The sequence below is a fragment of the Lytechinus pictus genome, chromosome 8, assembly GCF_037042905.1.
Source record: "Lytechinus pictus isolate F3 Inbred chromosome 8, Lp3.0, whole genome shotgun sequence".
NCBI classification, from domain to species: Eukaryota; Metazoa; Echinodermata; class Echinoidea; order Temnopleuroida; family Toxopneustidae; genus Lytechinus; species Lytechinus pictus.
In genome coordinates, this window is record NC_087252.1 from 26,253,441 (window position 1) to 26,267,933 (window position 14,493).

General features: G+C 35.7%; 1 protein-coding gene across 1 annotated transcript in view; it reads right to left on the reverse strand.

Moving 5' to 3' along the window:
* Positions 1-14,493, reverse strand: part of LOC129266969 (uncharacterized) — a 248,295-nt gene that overhangs the window by 130,231 nt on the left and 103,571 nt on the right. Inside the window, exons 86-102 of the mRNA XM_064104176.1 lie at positions 13,961-14,101; positions 12,511-12,648; positions 11,467-11,565; positions 10,787-10,942; positions 10,044-10,184; positions 9,149-9,256; positions 8,454-8,609; positions 7,601-7,741; positions 6,910-7,017; positions 5,732-5,893; positions 4,971-5,126; positions 4,445-4,549; positions 3,725-3,880; positions 3,213-3,350; positions 2,541-2,639; positions 1,639-1,797; positions 1,084-1,224 (exon numbers count right to left, since the gene is read on the reverse strand). Of these exons, the coding sequence (XP_063960246.1) occupies positions 1,084-1,224; positions 1,639-1,797; positions 2,541-2,639; positions 3,213-3,350; positions 3,725-3,880; positions 4,445-4,549; positions 4,971-5,126; positions 5,732-5,893; positions 6,910-7,017; positions 7,601-7,741; positions 8,454-8,609; positions 9,149-9,256; positions 10,044-10,184; positions 10,787-10,942; positions 11,467-11,565; positions 12,511-12,648; positions 13,961-14,101 (2,304 nt within the window). The remainder of the gene's footprint in view (positions 1-1,083; positions 1,225-1,638; positions 1,798-2,540; positions 2,640-3,212; positions 3,351-3,724; positions 3,881-4,444; positions 4,550-4,970; positions 5,127-5,731; positions 5,894-6,909; positions 7,018-7,600; positions 7,742-8,453; positions 8,610-9,148; positions 9,257-10,043; positions 10,185-10,786; positions 10,943-11,466; positions 11,566-12,510; positions 12,649-13,960; positions 14,102-14,493) is intronic.

A 14,493-nucleotide genomic window follows, 5' to 3' on the forward strand; every position in this document is an offset into this window, starting at 1 on the left:
GTGGGGAATTTCAATCATTTTGCTATCATACAACTCATACAAAGATTATTGTTATTTGATTGGTTGAAAGCCATTCAATTTTTGATCCACTTTCTGCTGCATGCAAATTTTTATTTTCCATTACACGGCAACAATGCATTTTTTTTTTCCATTGCACAGTGAGCTCTCTCCCTAAGTGTGTACCACTTAGCATCTGTGTGTATGTATATTTGGGGTGTGTGTGTGTTTGGATACCCTGAAGTAAGTACATCAACAAGGCTGACTGTGCAAATTAGATTCATGAATCAAAGTGCATCACAAAAGAATGAAAACAACTGCTTTCATACATGGGAAATTAATCATGTTATCAGAGATAACAAGTTGCTGGACAAAGGCAAATATATTCTAACTTCATCTTTTTTTCCCTTCCATTTTGTCAAATAACACGATCTAGAAGAGTCGTTGTATAAACCAAATGATGCATGTCTTCATTCGTCCATTATGCGACCTATCCATTCTAACGGCTTTGCGCAATGGATTGAACAGAGCCTCAACTCGAGGAAGGATAGATCGCATAATGAACTCATGTGCATGCATCATTTGTATATTTAATTCTGGTCAATTCTATTAAACAATCACAATTTTTAATATATTCCTCCCTCATCCTCCAACATTTGAGTCCATTCTTTTTTCATTCCATTCTACTCCAGCCATAATAATTTGAGAGCATTACATTCTTTTCATATGAACTAGAGAACAGCGACAAATTTCAGGTAGGCCCTAGAAATATCTTTCATTGGAAGTTCATATTTAATGGCATTGCCATAGTTATTTTTCAATGTAGAAAATACAGTTCCATGGCAGAATTCTTTGTATAATGTACCTACATGATACCCCTATCAATTGCTATATCTTTTAAGTTGATCAAAATAATTATAGGTGCTGTTAGAAAAAGGTGGAAAATAAATTGGGAAGAAAGGATAACTGATTAATTATTGATGAAATCAAATTTTACCATGTAGGAATGGAAAAAAAAATTGGGTGAACAATAAAGAGGAATTCAGCAAGTAGTTATTTATCCGGTACAATCGCATTCTGGCTTACCATGTACAATGACTGTATGGTTGAACATCAATGGACCAGCTACACACGAATACATGCCTCCATCAGACTCCGTCAGACTGGTGAATACCAGTTCTCTTGACAGCGAAGTAGGTGTTTCAGTATACACGTTGCCCAAAGGACCTGAAAATGTAGTGAAAATCTTATCAGTATTTATGCAATTAGGAGGCTTTATAAGTTTACTTAGTTTGGGTTACCTTTTGATAATTTCTTACTTTAATTTTAAACATGTGGTGGAAACATTATCAGTATATATGCAATAAGAGAGTTTGAAAAGCACCGTTTTGGGACGGTGGTTATGATTTGGTTATCTTTGAAAAACAGCACACCAACTATCTATTAAAAAAAAATCAGAGGGTAAGTATATACATTGCCTGAATACCCTGAAAATCTTCAGTATTAATTTTATTACAGGGCTGGAAAATCATCTGTTGTTGTTGTTTTAATTCTTGTTTATTTGTGAAAAACATATTTTAGTTTCACAGAGCATAATCTCTGTAACTAATAAATATGGTGGCATGCACATTTTCCACCTACCTGGAGCAAAACTCATGACTTCATCGCCCTGGGGATCAATCCATTTAGGAGCACCATACGGGCTATCAGCAGACACCTCACAAATGACCCTCAGTTGCTCCCCCACTACAGGAATGGTATGGTCCACAGGTATGACTCGGATCACATAGGCATTGGCATCTGTATTTAAAAAATCAGAGAAGATTTAAATCAGACATTATAGTAAACCGATGAATATAGATATAATAAATAAATATAATGTGATGTGTAGACCTGAAGCATAGTGTAAATACACAATATATTAACTACACATACAGGTTTGGACAGAATATCTGATGTGGTCAGTCTTTTGAATGCGCCTCAATCCACATTTTTCTCACCATTCACACAAAAATGGAAAATGTTCCATGCTTACAAGTATTTTATAAACCAGCTGTGATATTTGACACATAGTTTGGTAAACACTAGTCCAAAGTACTGTCTCGAGTCCATCTAAATCCGTCCCTAATACACTTATATTCATATCAATGATTTCTAAAATCATTTTTCACATATGAATATAATACAAATACGCATGGATGAAAAATAATTACCATAATAAATACTATGGCCTGTATTCTGAAGTCAGGTTTAACTTAAACCACAGTCTAACTCTGTGCTAAAATTATGGGAAGCCAAAAGTGTCAAAATTGTTATGGAGTTGTATGTGCTCTTTCCTGATTCATCGATGGTGAAGATAATTATCTATTTATACTTCCCAGACAATTGTGAATGATTTGAGAGCCAAATGAGCTGAAATATTATATCTCTACTGTTAATGATTTATGTAACAATTGGCTGTCCATACTTAAACCACAACTTTAGACCTGAGTTTAAGTTAAACCCGACTTCAGAATATGGGCCTATAAGTTACACTTATTTACCATGAATTCTGCACTGTGGCCCTCTGTAGCCATTGGGACAGAGGCACCTTCCAGATGTACAGGTTCCTCCGTTCAGACAAGGTTCCACACATTCATTACCTGAAAGGGTAGAGGGGTGAAATATAGAACAATCAGATCCAGGGGAGTATTTCATGGAAGAACTTTACAGATTATTTATCTCACCAAGTATGTTGTGGAGCGTGTGGAGTGTTGTTGCCCTCTATGGAACTCTATGGAAATCCATCAGAGTCATAATTTATTCTACAGGAAATTTGCAAAATGTCCTTTGTAAACAAAGGAGATCACACCAAATTGTCAAGAAATCAATGAATTTATGGATATACAGTCATATCTAGATTTTTTTTTGAAATAAACATCCATTTTATATGTTGACTTTGCTGGCTTTCCATAGTAGCGATTGATTGGATCAATCACAACTCTTTGTAAGACGGGGCCCAGATGACAATTGATGTCGTTTGAAGGATGGCCGCGAATATTTGAGGAATGTAGAAAGAAGTCAATAGGAGTGTATAATTCCATTTCTTTTCATCTTGTACATCAATTTCCTTTACTATCCTACAACATTCAAATGACTAAAAGTTGGGCACGTGCTGGTTTAAGAAAATGCTATTTCTATTCTCATTCTTATTCATCTAATTTCTTTTCTCATACCTTGAATGTCAATCTCATAGATGGTCGTGAGAGGCCCTGTTTGACAGGTGTAGCTTCCTGCATCCTGGAGGCTCAATGCTTCAAAGTTCAGTCGGGTAGCTCCTGGTGTAGGGTAGTCCACATATACTCTCTCATTACCTGGGAACAATTAAAAAATAAATTCCCCTTTTTAAAGAGTCTATGGAAGATCACATATCAATTTTACCAAAAGGACGGCTTTCTCTAGAGAATTTAACTAACATTTGAATAAAAAACAAAGGAAAATTTGAGATTCAATGCTTCAAATTCAGTAAGTCGCCCCTGGAGTCGGGTGGTCCATATACTCTCTCTCATTACCTGGGAACAATAAAAAATCAAATGCCCCTTTTTAAGGAATTTATTCAAGAATACTTCACAAATGTGAAAAACCAAACAGCTGTGCCTGCAGACGTAGGTTAGAGGCTTAGAGCCACATTACGCATCAGCTCACATTTAGAAAAAACAAGAAAAAAGAATCAACAGGCCTGACTTACCCAAGACTCTTCCTGGTACGGCCTGGCGGTTTGAATCCAACCAGATAGGGTTTCCGTACGTACTTCCAATAGGAGCCTGACAAAGGAGTCTGAGAGGATCACCTATCCTGGGCTCAGTGTCGGGTGTTGGTATGTCAGGCAAGACATGGATGGTTTCTACATGGGAGAAGAAAATAATGTGTGTTGAGGAAATTCCTTATGTCATCCCTTTATGATGTAAATTAATATTAACGCAATCTAAAAAAAAACATTCACAAAAGTGGTTTTCGATTGTACCATGGCACAAAACCAAGACAATGTAGATTGTGTTTAAATAATTAGAGGTCTTACTTCATCACATGCACTGAGAAAAGCCCTAGTATAAATGCACGCTTTTGGCAAAGAGCGTTTAATTCACATTTGAAGCATGAAGTATCTGCTCTGGATAATGATTACATTCATTTCATATGACGTCATAATGATGTCATTATTACATCATGGGTCATATTAAACAATGTCATCAATTTCTCCATGCAATGCTGGACAGATTAATTTACGATAACTTCAAAATAGAATATGACTGATCGTCTATAACATTTTCAAAGACCTCTTTCCCATTAAATTTGTACATGAAAAAAGTTGTTGAGCTAAGTTGTGCCATGTCCGAAAGTGACTCTGCACTGCCAAAATATGTGAAGAAAGTAATATTGAGTCCTTCTGATTCCAAAGAATTGTCATTACCTATATTCTCACAGGCTTGACCACTATAACCTGGCAAACACACACATCTGCGTTGAGAGCAGGTTGCTCCATTCACACAGGGGGGGAAGCAACGTTCCTCTAAAGCTGAGGGATAAAACAACAAAGAAAGGAAAGATGAATATCACACACGTTTATCAAAGCATTGTCCCATGTACCACCTTAAATTCACTATGAACAAATTTGCATGCAAACTAGTGTAAAAGAACTAAAAGGAATGAGTCACATGAGATGACACTTAGAAAATTGCATACAATTTTGATGATTTTAATATGAATACAAGATGAAATAGATTGTAAAGCATTTCGTTCCAAAAATACTACTGTGTGAAATATATCAATGGTTGGATTTGGTAGTTTATGTATCTTACAGATCTCTTGTAGAGGGTAATTCTACAAAACAGTAATTTTCCCTACTGGTTCTAAGCTCATGAAATCCTTGCATCTGACTGCTCAGACCAAAGATGTCAGTAAAAATCACAAGAGTATTGCATGAATCTCTTTCATACCTGTGCCTCCTGAGCCACTAATTGTAATATTAGCTGTTGCCGTTAGTGGTCCTGTACTACAAGAGTAGCTTCCCGCATCAGAGCTCATCAGGTCATTGAAATAGAGGATGGCCGATCTCTGACTTGTCTTGACGGTATATAAGCGCCCAACTGCACCTGTGAGGCAAAACAGAAAAAGAAATAGTTAAAGTCTCTAGTGAATAGTATGTAATCATCTGTCCACCTTCTTCTTTCATTAGATTTTTCACAAGGCATTGCTAAAAAAAAAGAAATCAGAGATTGGAGTCAGATATACACAAAGGTAGATAACTGTATGGAATTGCCCCAAAATAACACAATAAACATCAACCTTTGTGTATGTACACAAAGGTTTGTGGTTGTATCGAAATGCCCAAAATAACACAAAAACTTTTCCTTCTTACACATAATTCATCAGATATCTATAAGTCCTCTTCAGTAATGCAGCATGGATAACCTGTCTTTAGCAGAACATCTGAAATACATCCCTGAAAAATAATTTACGAGGCTATTTCAATTCTTATAAATGAAGCCATGCAAAGTTGCTTCATTTATAAAATAATGCAATAAATGAATTGATCTCTGAAAATAAGCATACGAATGATCTCTGGGGAACATATGAATCAGCAAACTTCACTGAAATTTGTTATAAGCTACTTAAAACCTTGCATCTGATTGGCTAACAACTATTTAGTCAGTGAATACCAGACAAGATGCTTTCATGAAACATGCCCGTTTATTACCCAATGAAGCTGATGGAATGAGCTGTCCGTTGGCTCCTCTCCACTGCGGATCCAGATAGGGACTGTTACTGGATACCTGACAGGCAAGGTTGAAGTTTGAACCTATCCGAGGGATCTGCCGTATGGACGGGGTGATGGTGATGAGGTATCGCCCAGGTGGAGCTGCAAGAAACAATTGAAATAATAATTAAATTTTTCCACTCGTACTTTGCACCAGCACACTCGGTGCCGCGCGAACTTCGCATTTTACGCTCAAACAAACAATCCATTGTTTCCCTCCCTGAAAATAATTCCTCACAGAGAGGTTTATGGCCAAGCGCACAAAGAGTTACAAATCAAGTCATTTTATGAATTAGATATGTATGTTTTTTCATATCAGATCATTTCTCTCTGAGCAAAAGTTTGACTGCTTTCCTCACAGAAAATAACATCGAATAATATATTAATGTAACCTTTTGAGTAAAAAAAAGACCAAAGAATTTGCTTAATTGTATTATACATACTCAAGATACAGTGTACATTATTTGAGAAGAAAGAAATTATCAGTGATTTGTATTCTACATACAGTAAACAGACTTATCAATTGTCATTCCAGAAAAGGTCTACAAAAGAAAAGCTGAATTCTTGTTAATATTTCTTGTTGCAAGTATCAACTGGTTCCCTACTGGAACAGAGTCATCCTTGTGCAAAGCCTACAATATTACCGAATACAGTTTTGAACAGGTCATTATACAACTCCCAAGAATGTTCTGTAATCTGATTGGTCCAAATCGGATCACATGATATTCAGTGAATTGCACTAATGCATCCAAAATGCACTATCCTGCACTCTGACGTCATACCAAATGCACTATCCTGCACTCTGACATCAGAGTGCAGGATAGTGCGAGTTCTGGAATTATCTAAAATTATCTAGAATTTAGATCAAATATAGCATTCGGGGAAACTCAGAAACATGGGTGAGGGGGGTTGCATAAAACAAACAATACACGCATTCTTGTGCATAGAGGACCTAAATAATGAACTCTGTGCGCGACTCGCAAAATGGATATACCGCACTCGGTCCTGCGGACCTCGGTGCGGTATATTAATTGGCTCTTGTCGCACATCGTTCATTATTTGGCCCTGCATGCACGCGCTTTTAATACGTGCATTATTGTATAATGTATTATGCTTACTTCCAGTTCTCAGTTGGCACTGATCGCCAGTATAGTCAGGGAAGCACACACAGGCTCCGTTCACACATGTCCCTCCATTTTGACAAGGTCTGGGGCATGTGGGTTCAACTGAAAAACAAAGTTTGATGAAATACATTTTTATTAAAGTAAGAAGTCACAGCAAGAAAGTATATCATGATAAATTCTTTAAAATCAAGGTCGATTTTTACCATATTGTCTTCGATATGAATCTTCTAAATACATATAAACCTATCATAGTTAAATAAAGAAATGTGAGCTGAAGAGAGAGCACATAGAGGATTACTAACGATGTCAAAGATAAACTAATGTGGGACTGTGTCCCATCAACTGACATGAATGCTGTGCCTTTGTTCTTGTTTCTCAGGGGCTATGCATTTTCTATCAAGATCGTTTGGCACATACGTTTTATCTACACATACAAACATGTGGACGGCCATCTTGTTGGAATATGATAGGAACATGTTTCTCAATTGTTATCACAACTGATATTTGCATGTAAATATTCCTTCATGTAAATATTCTCTCGTGTGAATATTACCTTAAGCTTTAATAATGTGGCCACTTGGCTACTGGAGAATGAGAAGCATTTAACAAAACAATATGACAGTGAATTGTACTTGCAACTGGTCGTAGCTCTTGAATAGAGAAAAAGATTACTAGACATACATACCAGCGATGCTGATGGTGAAGGATGTTGTGAGAGGACCAGCTGTGCAGGAGTACGTCCCTGAATCAGTGCCTTGGATGTCTTCAATGACGAGAGTTGTTGCATGGGGAGAGGTGCTCTGGGTGTACATACGCTGACTGCCAACTACACAAATACAATAAATTAAATTCATTCACTACAGGAAACTACAATGCATTATCAGTTTGGAAGAACTGAATAGAAAAAAAAAATCTGACAATAAAAAATTTGAGGTAGGTAATTGCTAGAGTGAGGCATAACAAGAAACTAAAGGTTAGGAAAAAGAAAGGTGAAACTAATCTTTTGCATGTCAATATACATGTACATGCAGAATATTAAGGTGAAAAGCTAAAGCATCCGATATGTTTTTAGAAATACTATTTCTAAAAGATTCATTTATTTAAAAAAATGCTATTTACACACATCCTTGAGGGATGAAAAGCAATCAAGTTAGAAAAATATTTTATTGTAACACACATTGAAACGATTACAACCAATTAGGCTTGCAACCAACACTCCCAGAATGAATTCTTCACACTGTTTGCATTTTTTTCTTGAGCATTATGATCATTTTATCAATTTAATAAAATCTTTCAAGAACATACAACATTATTTAACACAGCCTAGGAAAACTTAGGCAGAGACCACGAATTTCACCATGAAAAGCCATGGACCTTTAAATGAGAATTGCATTCATTGCAGAACATGCAACGGACAATTACATTTGAGAATTCATAACCATGTTGTTTACTGGCCTAGTAGAATCATTGTTTGAAATTGACAACTGATTATAAACAATTGTACTACTAGACCCCGATGATCCCATAGCCTGACTTACTATATCCCCTTGGGCTGACTGGAAGCCCATTAGGTAGTCTCCAGATTGGGCTGGTGTACTGGCCATCCTGTCGAAGCTCACACAGGAAGCGGATCGTTTGGCCAACGGAGGGTGACGTGTCCGTGGGTGGGATGATGCGGATTGCATATGGCGTCACTGACAAAAGAAAAAAAAATGGTGTTATTAACCTATGGAGACTGAGCACATGCATATATGTGGGCTTGAGTCCATGGAAAATGTGTATTAGAGTTAAATCATTCAGTGTCCAACGGGTTAACATAGATACATTTACAGTAGGATTTCCCTTTGAAGGTTTCAGTGATTACCGCAAGAAAAACATAAAAATGTTCTTAGAGACAATATTTTAGCACTGGATATGCTGAAATTTCCTTGCGATTTTAATTATTTGCCCATCTTTCTACTAAACTTTGAAACAAGTGGGGAAAATGATGTACCAAGATGAACAGTACTGCTCCAAAAATGCACAGCTGGAAGTTTACATAGAATCAAAGTACAAGTATGTAACTTTGATACGCCCTCGCTATTGGATACCATCCTTAAATCCATTTCTTAAATCATATCATGATATATATTGTTGCTTTGTTTTTGTTGAGAAAGTTTTCCCGTAATCATACATATGTAATTACATGAATTATATTTAGGAAACATTAAGGCATGATTTAAATATTGTGTACCTTGTCTTTCACAAGCAGGTCCAGTAAACTCCTGAGGACAAACACAGTTACCATCCATACATGTTCCTCCATTCAGGCAAGGGATAGCACAGGGTCGCCCACCTGTACCTAAAGATAAAGTTACAAATTAGCAATATACTTCAAAAAGCTTAGTCCAAATGACAGTGGAAGGTGAAGCAGAAGGGATGGCCTTGCCCAGGCCAGGTGAGAGGAAGACCTGATGGATAAAAAATTAGGTGGAACAGTAGGTGGAATGACCAAGGCAAAAGTAAATGCAAACATGAAAATGCAAACGATTCTTTGAGGACTATGGCAAAGCAGTAGTAGTAGTATTATAATTGATGGGTTTGAAGTAGGCTATGTAATGTAAAACTTTCATTTTTAGTTCAATAGTCACAACAAATAAAATCATCTTTAGTTTTGGGGTCTCACATTTCACAAAACTGCAACTCAATAACAAATTCTGATAAAACATGAGAATGCAAACGATTCATTGAGGACTATGGCAAAGCAGTAGTAGTAATATAATAGTAGCAATATAATTGATAAAACAAGGCCTACAAAATTGCACTTCAATAACAAATTCTGATTGATAAATCAAGGCCTAATGATTGGTAAGAAGGAAGATGTGAGGGCTCTCAATTGGAAAAAAAAAACATGAAATGGGACAGTAATTTTGGCCCTAAAAAGCCAGGTATGGTCAATTTAGAAAAATAAAGTTGTTTTCAATATTTTTTTCCTATTGCATGTTGGTCTAACAGTGCCCCATGAATTGAAATTCTACATTTGAAATTTTCTTTTATGATGCAAAGAAGGCATTTATGGATGGCATAGCCTGATCTAAAACGACCCTTTGCAGTAGTGAATTCATATCTAAATCAATCCAATCACTTACTCTCCAATGTGATAGTGAAGGTTGAAGAATGAGGTCCAACATAACAGGTGTATGTTCCTGCATCGTCCAGACGAAGGCTTCTGATCACAAGACGGGTCAGGTAAGACCCAACTTCCTGGGAGCTAAGATGTCTGGGTGCTCCTGTCAAGATATCATTTGTTATATTTTCAAACATTAGAGTTCATGAAAGGAGATCAATTTTATCAAATTCAGGATATACATAAAATTAATATTGCAAATCTCCTGGGAGCAAAGATGTCTGGGTGTTCTTGTCAAGACATCATTAATTATATTTTTATACAATAGTGTTATGAATAAGGAACATTTAACTTTAAGTCAGGATATAAAGTTCACAAATCCAAGATGGATTAAATTGAAAATAAAATATCAAAAACATATCCTAAAACCAGTAAATGTTTGAGCGGCTTTCTGTCAGCCATAGTACAGCCATGATGTACCGCAAAATGATTCATAATCTCTCGATTAAATATGACTTATACAGAGCAATAATGAATCGGTGGACTTTTTTCAGGACATTCTTAAATTTCCTATTCAATCCTACAGCTTTTATTTACAGAAATAGGAACATAAAGGTTAAAATAGCAAAAAAAAATTTTAGGAATATTCCTATATAAGAGGAACAGTTGGCATGTTTGCATATAACATAGCTTACCATACAGTGCTTAATTGCATAATCAATCTTTTATGTTACAGTTCCCTAATCTATACAAATTCGGAATTACCTTGAGTGATAGCCATTATAGGCACGCCATCAGGTCCTCTCCATTGCGGCCTTCCGTAGGGGCTACCCTGGGGCGCCTCACAGAGGAAGGTGATGTCTTGACCCACTAGGAACTGGCTGGTATCTGGAGGGTGGATCCGTACCTGGAATGGTGGTCCTGAAGAAAAGAAAACTTGCAGTAGTAAACACAAAGAAAAAATCTTCTCAACTGCAACAGTTGTGTCTTTTGCGCTGGGAACCCCCATTCAGTTTTCATTGTCCCTCCTCATTTTTCTACATTAGCAACATAATGGGGAATATTGGAATGCTGCTATAAATAGACGCATGTCACCTATAAGTGGGATTCCTGCTTAAAGATGAGGCACGGACTGTGCTATGGTGACTTCATGCATCTAACTTCCTTTTTTCAAGTTCTATTTCACTAAAAGGGACTCACACCTTGTTGATTTACCTAATGTAACTGATGTGTGTATGACAAGTTGTTTATCAATGAACTCTTCTTTATATGAAGCTTTACCATACAATTACCATTTGTTAAGAATTGCCATTTGTTAATAACACACAATGTCAGGAAATTAATCTTTATGGTTAACTTTGTGGAATCGCCTATTAGTGTATTCATTCATATTAAATGTGAATAAAAAATAACAATCATATCAACATTCTATAGAATGTGCTTACCTCTATTCTGGCACTGCCTTCCAGTAAAGCCTGCATGGCACTGGCAACCTCCTCCTACACAAGTGCCTCCATTCAAACATGGCAAGGGACATTCAGGAGCTGACGAGAAAACAAAACAAGAATGGGAGATCATAGTTGGAGATTATAGTTGGTTATTACAACAGTAAGAACATTTTCATTTACAGCCAACCCTTTTTCTTATTTTCTTAGAAAAAAAGAGATGGACGTATGGCCAATGATAACCTTCCAATATATGGAACAATATAAAATCAAAGCCAACATGCTTTTCTTCATCTTCTCCAAATCTAACCTTTTCCTTTTAATACAGGGACATAGTTTTCTATCAAGATAAATTAACTTCTTCTAAAATTGGCAACAGTTGTAAATTTTCTATTCATTTTCATGCTTTTAACAATTTTAATAATAATAATAATAATAATACATTGTATTTATATAGCGCTTAATACATGGTGTTTCTAAGCGCTTTACAAAACGATTAAGTAGCATACATCATTAACATTGAACAGTATAAGACACATAAACAAACAATACGGATAAATTACCAGTCAAAACAAATGAAAAAAAGCATCATCAAAACAAAGGGTTGCCAATTAAATTGTCGAAAAGTGATTTCGTTGTTTTGATTGAAATGCCAATTTAGACTGGTAATGTTTAGCTTACATTAAAAAGCTTTCATTCCAAATATTCACTGGTAATGGTATCAACAATATTCTAACATTTTCCTTTATCTAAAATTGTATGCACTGATTGACATATTGGCTCAGTGGTAAAGCACCCGCCTCATGAATGGAAGGTTGTGGGTCCAATCACTGGCTAATTCATACCAAAGACTTTGAAAATTGAACCTTTTACCTTCTTGTAAGGCACTCAATGTATTAGAATGGAAAAGGGTATAAGAACATTACGTTATGCAAGACCCGCTGGGAAAACAGTTCATTGTGCCTACTGGGGTAAATAAGAAGTATCATTATCATGGCTAGCAAAGAGAAACTGTACCTCGACGCATTTATACAGATAGCTTACCTTCAATGGTTACAGTGAAGGATGCACGAAGCATACCAACAGTGCAGACATAGACCCCCTCATCAATTTGCTGAACCCTTACTACATGAAGACGAGATACGTAGTCAGACACCCTCTCAACGACGTACCTTCCATTGTCTAGTTAACAAAAACAGAATCAAAGGACAATAAAATTCCAATATCTGATTACTCTAAAGTGTCAAAAAGGGTCTTCTGCAAAATAGAGATTAAAGGTGCACCTACTCCTAATAAAATGAAATAATGCAATGCTCAACAAACTATTCATTTCATTGTAAAGCATTGTCCATATTGATCAGATTTCAAAATGTACTCATATGTTTTTCTTTCGAAGAAGTACTTCACAAGGCTTACTGAGCATAGCATAGTCAAAAAGATTTCCTTCCATCATATATGTATAACCATATTAGTTGAGTTGATTGGGTTAACAGCTTGTATTCAAATTCATTTTCATAAGAAGAGGTACTTAGAGTTTTACCAGATGCCACATATAAAAACTGTTTTCATTTGCTCACTACTTGTACAATATTAGCTGAGTTTATAAGCTTTCAATTAGTATTCACAATCATTTCATCTGAAAAGGCATTTAAAAAACTTATCAGATAAAACATAGACAACAAGTTTCATTTGCTCACTATTTGCACAATTATATTAGTCATATTGATCAACTTGCATCTAAATTTAATTCAATCAGGGCCGCTATCACAAAGCCTTGTACAGTTTATTAATACGATTAATTGCACATAATGATCAGTGCCAACAAGTGAAAATTCAGCCCTACAATCAAGCACTAAGATCCAGGTTACAGGGTCCCAAAGAGGTACTTAAAGGGATCGTCTGGGCTGAAAATATGTATAGCTTAATAAATACATGTAGAGTAGAATTCACTGAGCAAAACGCCGAAAATTTCATCAAAATCGGATAACAAATTACAAAGTTATTGAATTTTTAAGTTTAGCAATATTTTGTGAAAAGAGTCGTCATGAATATTCATTAGGTGGACTGATGATGTCACATCTGATCTCCACTTGTTCTTTTGTATTTTATTATATGAAATTAGGTTAATTCAAATTTTTTCCTCCAAGAACTAGAAAAATTGGAGTGACAACTGAATAGTGCTTTAGATATTTATTGCTGCAACTTATTTCATTATAAGGGAGACATATTATTCACACGTATGAAATAATGAAAAAATAATGATTTTATGTAATAACATAAGAAAACGGAAAGTGGAGATGTGACATCATCAGCGCACATAATTAATATTCATGACGACTGTTTTCACGAAATATTGCTAAACTTTAAACCTCAATAACTTTATAATTTGTTATCCGATTTTGATGAAATTTTCTGCATTTTGCTCAGTGAATTCTACTCTATGTATTGAGATATAAATATTTTTTTGCCCGGACCATCCCTTTAAAATGCTTACCAGCCATAACATTGATAGCTCGACCTCCAGGTCCTAACCAGGTAGGATTGAAGTAACCCAGTTGGTCTGATATCTCACAAATGAAGGTTGTATTTTGTCCGACGACCAGGGTGTTGGTTGGTGGTGGGATGATCCTGATATCTGATTGAGAGAGAATTTATATATGCATATGTAAATATCAACAATCCAGTTTTGAAAATGAAGATAAAATTTGCACAGACCAAGATGGCAATATATGCATTTCATATATAATAAAACATTTTTTTTTATCTATGTCACTCATACTGACAAATTTGGCAGTAATTTATAGGGACAGCTTTGATCAGAATTGATCAATCACCATTTATCGCAATGTAAGCATGCATTGATGATATTACACATATTTCTAAAGAGTTTTTATAAAATTTAGTTTATGACATTCTCATTAAAATACCCTAGATATCAGATCTAGTTCAAACTACAAAATAATATCAATAATTTACAGCACATTTTCTTTTACATGTACAAACACACTAACCGGTGACTACTTAATT